Source organism: Saprolegnia diclina (genome assembly GCF_000281045.1).
Source record: "Saprolegnia diclina VS20 unplaced genomic scaffold supercont1.54, whole genome shotgun sequence".
NCBI classification, from domain to species: domain Eukaryota; phylum Oomycota; class Saprolegniomycetes; order Saprolegniales; family Saprolegniaceae; genus Saprolegnia; species Saprolegnia diclina.
In genome coordinates this window covers 152,643-162,923 of record NW_008246121.1, presented here as the reverse complement: position 1 = coordinate 162,923, position 10,281 = coordinate 152,643, and the positions used below count along the sequence as shown (strand labels likewise).

Sequence of the window (10,281 nt, the reverse complement as noted above, 5' to 3'; positions counted from 1 at the left end):
AGGATCGTGGGGAAGTACCAGTTCCAGCACACCGTGAGCAAGCCAAACGTCAAGACGATACGGACCGTCATCGCGATCGAGTACATGGCGTAGTTCTTCATGCGCAAGAAGATCTCACGCGACATGCGGATGGCCGTGATGATGACCGAGAGACCGGGCGACACGAGCACAATGTCGGCAGCAGCACGGGCAGCGTCGGTGGCATCATCGACGGCAATACCAATGTTGGCCTGTGCGAGGGCGGGGGCGTCGTTGACACCGTCACCCGTCATGCCGACAATCTTGTCGAGCGACTGGAGCTGGCGCACAATCTCAAACTTGTGTTCGGGGAAGACCTGGGCAAAGCCGTCCGTCTCGTACACCATCTGCGCGAGGTTCACACCCGGCGGCGGCGCCTGGTTGAAGAACGACGTGTCCAAAATGTTGGTGGGCATACCGAGCTGGCGGCACGTCTCGATGGCAATGACGCGGTGATCACCCGTGACCATCTTGACAGCGACACCCATCTCGATGGCACGCTTGACCGTGTCGGCGGTATCGTGTCGCGGCGGGTCAAAGAGCGGGAGGATACCGACAAGCTTCCACGTGGCTTCCTCCATCGGGACATCGCCCTCCGAGTACGAGACACCGAGACCACGGTAGCCGCGCGAGGCGTACTCGTTGATGCGGCCCTCGACTTCAGCGCGAAGCGACTCGGCGTTGTCGTCCATGTCCAAGCAGATCTGCGGCGCACCCTTGCAGGCACGGAAGATCTTGCCCGTCGCATTGTCCTTGACCTTGGCGATCGTGCGCTTGGTCGTCGGGTCAAAAGGCGTGTAGTGGAGGAGCGTGTACTTCTGCCACATCGTGTCGTTACCGGGGTACGTGTTGTGGCACACGACGTCGATGGCCTCGTTGTTCTCGATACGAGCCGAGAGAGCACCGAAGAGGAGGATATCATCCGTCGAGTAGCCGTTGTACGGGATCAAGTTGTCGAGGTCGACCGAGAGCTTGTTGAGGGTGAGCGTGCCCGTCTTGTCCGAGCAGAGCACTTCCATCGACGCCATCTCTTCGATCGAGGTGAGGCGCGTGACGATGGCGTTCTCCTTGGCGAGGGCTGATGACCCGATGGCGAGCGTGACCGATAAGACCGTGGGCATGGCCACCGGGATACCGCCGACGATCAAGACGAGGATGTTGGCGACGCCGAGGCAGCCGTCGGTAATGATCAAGCACGGGTTCTCGTCCTTGCGGGCGCCCATTTGCACGACGAGTTCGATGATGCACCAGAGGATGATCGAGACCATGCAAAAGTTGCCGACCGTCGTGAGCACTTCCTGGAGGCGGCCCTGCGACTCGACGCCGGCAATTTGTTCGGCGGCGCGGCCGAGGAACGTGTGGATACCCGTGCTCGTGACGACAGCTTCGATTTCACCTTGCTTGCAGATCGAGCCCGAGTAGCCTTCATCACCCTCGTTCTTGGTGACCGGCAGCGACTCGCCCGTGAGCGACGACTGGTCGATCTTGACGGCATCACCCTCAAGGAACTTGACATCGGCCGGAAGCACGTCACCGAGACGAATGCGGATGACATCACCGGGCACGAGCTGGTCAGCCGGAAGGTTGATCATGGCACCGTCGCGGAAGACCTTGCACTCGGGCGCGAGTTGGCCCATGAGCGCAGCGACGGCGTCGCCAGCCTGCATCTCCTCAAAGTAGCCGATGCACGCGTTCAGGAGCAGAAGCGCGAGAATGAGGCCGAAATCCGGGTAGTCGAGCAAGACGATCGACAAGATGGCGGCGACCTCCATGGCCCACGAGAGCGGGTTCCACATGAAGCCGAGGAAGACCATGAGGCGGTTGACCTCGTTCTTGGGCAAGGCGTTGGGGCCGTGCTCGATGAGGCGCTTCTGAGCCTCGTCGGACGAGAGACCCTCGCGGGTCGCCTTGAGCTTGTCAAGCGCGGCGTTGAGCGGGATGGCACCCCACTCGACCTGACCCGCCTCGTTGACGTAGTTCTTGGCGTCGTTGGGCGTCGTCATCGGTTGATACCCAGCCATCTTGATGGTACGATTTGCTTATTGATCAACGGGAACGAACGGCGCGGGGCGGTTGTTGGACGTTGGCCAGCAAAATGTAAAATGGCCGACCGAGAGGCCGAGCAAGCGCCTTGGCCGTGACCAACGCGGCTACCATCTGTGTAGAGGATCCAGCCCATGTGTAGCACCATCGTCACTCGCTTACTGGTGGCCAGCATCCGCGGTGTCGCACCATGCCGTAGCCCGCAGTTACATGGCCGCGATCGCCAGGCAGACCATGGTTTGATTGGCTTAGAAGATGGCCTTTCCGAAACAAACGCACTTGATTGGCTACAATGTGGATTTTCGCAGGCGATCGTCTCGTACTGTAGATGCTGTGGACTCCAGGTGGCACATACTCAAAGGCAAAGAGCACATGTCGCCGCGCCCGCCGGCCACTGCACGTGGCGCCACGGGAGCGTCCGACGGCCATCGATTGGTGCAAACGCGCCAGGATACCCAATTTCGGCCAATCAAAGCCGACGTGGAAACAGAGTGCTGTCCCACATTGAACCAGACCCGTGGCCAGAATTGTCACGAGAGCGCCGCTTGGCGCCCCGGACTGGGCTCCTTTGTCGACTTGGGACAGCCTACGAATCGAACCTCGGCGCCGTCTCCTTGTCCTCTTGGCTACCTTTTGCCTCCTTGATGCGTGGCGTCAGCGCCACAGTGTAGCCTTCGAATGCGTCTGCATAGAGACGCTACTCCTGATTTCTGAGCAGGAGCCGCGACACAGTGGCGAAAGCACGACGACGACGATGCAACCGCGACAAGGCAGCTCCAGCGGTGTCGCCGGTATACATTTTCATTGAGAGCATCGCTAGCTACTCGCACTGTGGCAGCATTGCGCGTGTGGATTGCAACTCTTGGATCTGGGCGCCGATCCTCCTCGAGTTCAGCGCGGCAGTTTGTGAGGCGCTAATCGTCAGCACTGGCGCGACTGGGTTCGAGACACTGGCAACGCGAGCGACGTGGATGCCGCGACAGGGTAGAAGGGGCATTTCTTGAGGATGTGTTTTTGTCCAAGATCACGGCGGTGCTTCTCTAGGAGCCATATTCGTGTCGGCGTTTGCAAGGCGTCGACGATTCCGAGTCCGAAGCGTAAGCCAACAGCTTGCGGGTGCAGCTTGAAGCGCCGCCCACATGCAGAGGCTGGTCACCCGTTTGGTCGCATGCCCCAATGCCAGCCTGGGGACAAGAACGATGGGCACTCACACGTGGCCGTGCATTTGTGGCTGATATCGGATACCACGAATCGAATGGCGGCCGCGGATTGTTGAAGTTGGTGCGATCTTCCGGTACTGGCTCGTCCGTGGCGGAGGTGTGATGGTCAGCACATGCGCTGTGTATATACCTCTGTGCGTCTGGCCATCGAACCGCCGTGCCTGCCAACAAGGCCAGTATAGCGAGAGTGCGAGACGACTCGCAGTCGACGTAGCGGCAGGATGCGGCCGTCGGACGATGTGGCGCGCTGCATTACACACAGCCACGACGACAAATGGACTTGAGAGCATGGCCTTTCTGGTCGTGCTTGAACGCGTGGCAGCAACGACGCATGCGGGCGCGGGACCGGCGCCGAGCACACGGCAGAGCACACGGCGGACGTGTCGAGGTGTGAATATGCATGGAGCGAGGTGATGCACCAACCCTGGACGTCATTCACTCGTCGTCGTCAGTGTCGACTAAGGCGTATTGGGCGTTTGGACGGCGCCATCGATGCTGCCTCGTGCATGACCTACGGTACCGGTACTATGGTAGCCTCATACGAGTTGGCAGCGTAAGACAAAGCGCGTCGAGCTGCTGGGCAGGCCAGCGATGCATCAGGTACTCGTCCATACCTGAGTCGGATGCGGGTCCTTCAATGATGTCTCCACGAGCAGCAAAGGACACGACCCGCCCCTGATATCGTCAACGACCTTGTCCGTGGGCCTAGAGCGATAGCGTGGTAGTGCAATCCGTTGTCCTTGCCGTCAAGTGTACCTACATCTTCTGCCCGTGGCGAGTGGTGCTCAGTAATGAGGGCACGTTAAATGGCCTTCGCTCACACGAGGTGCCACGTCGTCGCAGTACCAGACGTCGGGCGGTGCGAAGAGCACCCGGTCGCACGCTTGTGCAACAGAAGACTCTCGTCGACGCCTGTGCTTCGAACCTCGGCACTCGCAGAGGCTCAACCACTGCTGTATATGTTGACGCCAGACACCGCTTAGAAGGTCCGAGAGGTAGTCATGCCGCGTACAGGCGTCGAGGATCGAGGATCGAGGGCCGAGGAGGATCAAAGCACAATCGAAACGTGTACTAACATGCTTCCAGCAGCGGCTAGCCCATAGAGCAAGAGGAGCCGTTCTCAGCTTCAAGCGCATCAGATGACCAAGTACTTATCACGGAGCGCCTTGATTCTATCATTGGTCGACTGCTTCGGTCTACAGGGTTCGAGACGACAACGCACCAGAGGCAGCTGACCAGAGCCAGCGTCCATGAGAGTGGGGTCGCAGTTGCGATTCTTCAAGGACTATCTATGGTTTGTGTATCGTACGATTACTCGTAATTACAATAGCGTAGCATTTTCTTTCATCGTGTACAGAATGGTGTTGAGGATTGATGTCATCTTGGTGCTCTTTCATACCGCGAAGGAGCCGGCGCTTGGGCCGAGGGGAAAAATGGCGGGAAGATACCCGCCCACCGGAAACCGTATCCGGAGGACGGTGGGATCAAAGCGGAGTTATATTTGCCGATTGGGATTTCGATACAAAAACAGTGATATTTATATTCGCCTACCGTGCATGAAATGGACCAATCCTAGGCCGAGCTGGCCGTCAGAACTGAATTCGCCGCCTGCCCCACAGATGACCTACAGCCGAGGTCGCTGCGTCCGATGACGTGCTTGGAGCTCTCGACCGGAGGTCAAGAGCCGTCGGCCACGCGCACCAAACAGGCCATGAACCATCTCCATGAAGCCAGGCGACGCATGCACGGTCGCAGGCGATCTTGGCGCATGCAAGGCGACGGGCAACATCAACACTGCCGGCTGTAGCTTTGCTTGCTTTCGTTGGCATCCTACCGCTCGTCGACGCACTTCTTCGTACCAACGAGCGATAATCGACGATACGAGCATCTTGCAACGCGGTATGTTATTGGTGGTGGTGGAATGCTGCTTGCAGTCGAAAAGCTCTCTCAGCGACAACAAGTCGAGTGCGCTCTTCCTCTATACCCACGAACCCAACGCCACACGTCGACGCCATAGCGCTGCGTATGCATCGTTCCATCGCATGCATCAAGCACACTGTCTCTTCTGGCGGTGCAAGCAGTCAACACACATCGAAAATGGGAGCGTCCATACATTATCTTGGGCTTAGGCAGCATGCGAGTTGCGACTGATGAGAGCTGAGCAAGAGACACTACGCGTCGACGAGGGACGTGAGCGTCGTCACAAAGGACGCCAGCCACGCTTCCGCGTCGGCCATCGAGAGCCACGCGGTGCGGCTCGTGAGCGTCACGTGCAAGTCCTTGCACGTGCTAAACGCAAAGAAGGGCACCATCGCGCCATAGTAGAAGCGCGACGCGCGCACGCCGAGGCCACGCGGGTACGACGACGCAAAGTACGGGGTGGCACCGAGGTTGGACGTCACAAAGCTGGCGGCCATGAGGTCGCCCGTCGCAATCTCGACGGCGGGCACGCGACGAATCGCCTCGAGATGCCGGTTGATAAAGAACGACCGACCGACCGCGCGCTTGAGCATCCGCGGCGACAGGATCCACTTGGCGTCGTGGGCCATGGCCCAGAGCGTCGTCGGTGCCAGCAGCGCGTCGGCAGTGTAGTCGGCAGCGTATAACGTCGCCAAGTCCGAGTCAGCCAAGTAGCCGCCGAGGCCCGCGGTCGGCACGTGGTGCCAGCGCAGGTTGATCATTGTCTGCGCCGTGACGCTCGGTGGCTCAAAACGCTCCATCGCGGTCGCCATGAGGACGGCGTTGAAGAGCGACGAGAGGGTCAAGCCTCGGTCACGACAAGCCGTTCGGAGACGGGCCACAATCGGCGCCGGGACTGTCGCCGAGTAGGCAAATTGCGGGTACGACTCGGGTCCGCTCAAGAGCGCGTTTGCAATCGTCTCGTTCGTGTCGGTCTTGGGCTTCCAGAGATGCCCAAACAGCTTTTGCTTGAGAACGAGGAGCGAGTACGCCGCCATGCCCGTCACTTCGTGCCACCACGTGACGTCCGACGGCAAGTCGTGCGGCTGCGGGCGCGGCGCCCACGGCGTCCGCGACGGGGCAGTTGAAGTTGACGGCTCGTCGTCCGAGACACCGGCGAGGAGCAGTGCGAGCGTCGAAAAGAGCGAGTGGCCGTCCGTAAAGGCATGTCCGACGACAAGGTACACCCGCACCAGCACCGGGGACGGGTGCGTGACCACAACGCGCACCGGCACCTCGTCCACGAGGTCAAAGTGGATCGTCAGCAAGTTGGTGAGCAGGTCGTCCGTCTCGTCGCGCAGCTCGACGGTGGCCGCGCGCAGCTGGTCGTCGGTGGCGCCGATCGTCGCTGTCTTGCCTGGCACGAGCACCTCTTGCAGCGCTGGCGTCGTCAGCAAGAGCGAGGTGAGCGACGCCTGCAGCGCCGGAACGTACGCACGGACGTCGAACGTCGAGGGGTCGAGCACGTCGAGGTCGACGACGCCGATGAGCGGCGAGTCGAGGCGGAGGTCGTGGACGCGGGCCAAGATGGCTTCGTACGTGTTGAGCAAGCGCATCGCGAATCGAAAAGTGACCTTCTCTGTGGAAAAGGTTCAAGGGGCCCTTGGGCCTGTCTGCGCATGCTGCGTTCTCCAATCGCCACGTACAACGGTCATACAAACTTCAAGTGCAGCGCGATCTTTGGTTGCGCATCGGCCCGGACTGTACACTGTACTAGTACTATCTTAGTATGGCAGGAGATGGGCAGGCAACGTCCCGAGGCTGCCACCGCCATCGCTGCTTGCGGCGCCACCATGAAGCGACCGGCGAGCAAGCGGCGAGGACGACGATGGCACTGCGATATGTCAAGCAAGGGAAGGCGACGGCGACGAGCGGTGACCGCGCTCCCAGGACTCCACGTATGCGGTAGCGCCATGTTGCCCGACGCGCCGACAGCCGCCATAGCTGCACCGCGCATGTGCCTCGACGCTCGGGCAGCGCTGCTTGTGGTAGAAGCCCATGGAGCCGACGCTTGGCATCAATGTTGCACCATGTCGCCAACTTCAAGGGTTGCAGTCGGTGGTTTCTGCAGTCGTTGATGCTGGGTAGGACAGCGATCTCTATCCGCGCTCAAGACCTCTCGGCAATGCATGCACGTCGGCTTCCTATCGTCAAGCACTGTCGACGAGCTCGCCAAGGACTCACGTGGGTTCGGTATCGACGATGGATCATGTTCTCGCTTACGATGAATCGAAATGACGGCAGCATGCGCTACAAATAATGCTTGAAGAATGATTCCTACTGCTAAGCGCTTGCTATACTAGACTAGTATGGATACTAGTATTACTAGAATCCATGGCAGTGGGAGACGATCCCGTTGGTCGGCCGAAACACGCGAAGATGCCCATGACCATAGAGTGGCTCTGGCATTGATTCTAACCGGAGCGAGCTAGGATAATCTTTATACACAGTATCTATGGTCTTATCTCGCATAAACGCGTCGATATCAGACGAACCTGGCCTTTCTCTGCGTTCGGAGAGCTCACCCTACCCCTAATCGAATTGCCGGGTGTGTGGTAATGGTAGAGGAACTGCGAGTTGAAGGGCTTGAACCCGCGGTGCGATCGCAAGGTCCTACTGTATCCGGTTAGTACCTCTATGTAGGAATTAAGTCCATCCCTTTTGCCTGGTGGGAGCGAATGATCCATCGTCGCCAGCATTGCACCTTCGACTTGCTACAAGTAGCATCCCTTTGCCCACGAGTTTTTTTGTTTATCCTCATTTGTTTAGTTTGACTCAAGCACAGCCTGGCGAGTGAGCGAAGAACTAGAACGTCCATCTCTACGTGCGCGAAGCTCAAAGTTAACGCGTACTAATAGTACAGAAGCGCGCGAATCTCCTGGTGGGAGTCGCATTAAATAATGTGTTTTTAGACATGCGCGTTCACTGGTATTGTACATAACGCCATTGTACAGCTGGGATAAAAACACGCATACTATTGGACGCCCACGCTGGCGCGAGGACTGCCAGCCACCGACCCGGAGAATGTCTGCTGCTTCATTTACCGTGTGATTGCCCTCCAGTACGACGCAGTAGTGTGTCGACCTGGTAGTTGGACTGGTACCCATTCGGCACCTGAGACGAGCGCGCGGCAAGTCGGACGGCGAATTTCGACCACTTACTACGCGCTCACACTCGCACCAACCAAGAGCACTCGGTGGTGTGATTGCCTCATTGCAAGCTCCAGGACCGTTCCGTGTACTAGAACGTGTCGAGACACGAGCTTGTGATTTGCTTCTTCGCAAATCATCGATATGGCCGTGTTCGCTGGGAAGGCGATCGAACACCCAACGTTAAGTTTGTGTTTACGCTCTCAGTTTCCATCTCAACGACGAAGACGACAACAATCATGGGCAGCGCCCCCGACCGTCCGACGATCGACGAGGCACTGCGTTTGTCGATGCCCAAGAGCCCGCGGTCCCGGTCGCTCAAGTACTACTACGAGCACCGCGACGACGTCCTCGCCAAGTTGCGTGCAAACTACGGCGACAACAAGGAACGCGAGCGCTTGCGCCAGCGGGAAAAGTACCTCCGGCGCAAGGCCCGTCAAGAGGCGACTGCCGTGGCGCCGCTGGACCTTCGTCTGCGCGTGGCGTTCCTTCTCAACGAGCCGCCGTCGCCCCATTCGACTTTGTAGGTATCGAAAAGGTCTTCGAAAGAAAACAACAACTACCACTCACGCCGGGTGACCCGTGTACTGGCTTTGCCGCTAGAGTCGAGGAGGAAGAGCGGCCGATGAACTGCAGCGCACTCAAACGACACGCTTCGCCAGCAACGTCGCGCGAGACTCTAGTACGAGGAACAAGGCCGACGTGTGGCGGCGGGCGCACCCATGTGTGCGTGTCCACGCCATGGACACGGTCGTTTCGATCGTGATGAGTGTCGCAACGCAACGTGGACCAATATGGATGGATACGTACGTCGCTGGATCGAGTCGCTGGATCGAGTGAGTCGTCTCGTCACGCAGCCTTGTATTAGTACCTACGACTCACACAAGAGCCATGTGTGCAGGGTCTTTCGAATGGTGTGAATTCTTGGTTGTGGGCAAACATATCAGTAGAGGGGATCGAACCCTCGATCTCAAGCGTGTGAAGCTTGCGTCCTAACCACTAGACGATACGGACCTTGCGAAACTCGACTTCCCTTCTTCGTCATTGACCTAGCGCTGGCTCCGTGCTCGGCTTTTCCTCTGGCACAACGGCGCTTTTTGTTCTGCCATATACTCGCTTTGTCAACTGCATGCACATGTATTTGCATGTGCACCGAGTTGGACAAGGTCCCGCACCCTGGCGACCGAAGACCAAGGTCCTGATTCTATGCTCAGTCGAACAGGAGCATATATCCTAGTTAGACTCGAACTAGGATAAACGCTCACCTCGGCCAAAACCCACACGTTAAACGCTGCGGGGCAAACCAAAAATGGCCGTGGGGCAAACTCAACATCATCGGGACAATCCTCAGCTCGCATGTGATTGGCGGATCCTCATTTTGCATAGCGATGCAGAAGCCGCCCGGCGAAATATCAATGCTGTTCAAAATGAACATCGATTAATCAGTGATTGATTAATCGATTTAACCTGCCGATTTAACCGATGTTCATGTTAGTAAAATCAGTGTCCACGTCATCATCTTGTACAACATAATCATCACGGGAGACGCGACATTTCCGCCGAGAAGACTTTGGAAACATCGATGAGGTGTGTATAAGGGATGTATTCTGAACTCGGCCTTTGATCTTCAGAGGCGCAGGCGTGTCGTCAGGCTTGTCCTTGTGGGCAGCCTCGCACCACTTACAGACGAAGTACATGAGAGACTTGTTGGTCTCTATTTGCTCGTTGGTGCAACGGAAGTGAGCGCGCACGCCAGAGCTTGGACGACCTCCACGGTGATGCATCGCTCGCTGATCCTTCTGAACCTTTCAGTCCAACCGATTTTACTGGGTTTTATCACATATTGATTTAACCTCGAAAATACCATCACTGATGAATCACTTTTCGATACG

The 10,281-nt window shown here is 57.9% G+C and overlaps 3 protein-coding genes and 1 non-coding gene across 4 annotated transcripts in view; 1 reads left to right on the top strand and 3 right to left on the bottom strand.

The window, feature by feature from the left end:
- The window catches only part of SDRG_12963 (plasma-membrane proton-efflux P-type ATPase), a gene marked incomplete at its 3' end in the record, with an annotated part of 3,330 nt that extends 1,122 nt beyond the window's left edge, over nt 1-2,208 (bottom strand). Inside the window, exon 1 of the mRNA XM_008619046.1 lies at nt 19-2,208. Within this exon, the coding sequence (XP_008617268.1) occupies nt 19-2,039 (2,021 nt within the window). The 5' untranslated portion in view covers nt 2,040-2,208. The remainder of the gene's footprint in view (nt 1-18) is intronic.
- Nucleotides 2,209-5,379: 3,171 nt separating this feature from the next.
- SDRG_12962 (hypothetical protein) lies at nt 5,380-6,799 on the bottom strand. Its single transcript, XM_008619045.1, has one exon. It carries the CDS (start codon nt 6,794-6,796, stop codon nt 5,453-5,455), a length of 1,344 nt encoding a protein of 447 aa, XP_008617267.1. The 5' UTR covers nt 6,797-6,799; the 3' UTR covers nt 5,380-5,452.
- Nucleotides 6,800-8,624: 1,825 nt separating this feature from the next.
- Nucleotides 8,625-8,969, top strand: SDRG_12961 (hypothetical protein). Its single transcript, XM_008619044.1, has one exon. It carries the CDS (start codon nt 8,629-8,631, stop codon nt 8,914-8,916), a length of 288 nt encoding a protein of 95 aa, XP_008617266.1. The 5' UTR covers nt 8,625-8,628; the 3' UTR covers nt 8,917-8,969.
- A 361-nt stretch (nt 8,970-9,330) lies between these two features.
- On the bottom strand, nt 9,331-9,403 carry SDRG_12960. Its single transcript has one exon. It is a non-coding gene; the product is annotated as a tRNA-Val (tRNA).
- Between the last annotated feature and the right edge of the window lie 878 nt (nt 9,404-10,281).

Coding starts and splice junctions, on each gene's coding strand:
- SDRG_12962 (XM_008619045.1), bottom strand. CDS start 6,796: ATGCGCTTGCTCAACACGTACGAAGCCATCTTGGCCCGCGTCCACGAC.
- SDRG_12961 (XM_008619044.1), top strand. CDS start 8,629: ATGGGCAGCGCCCCCGACCGTCCGACGATCGACGAGGCACTGCGTTTG.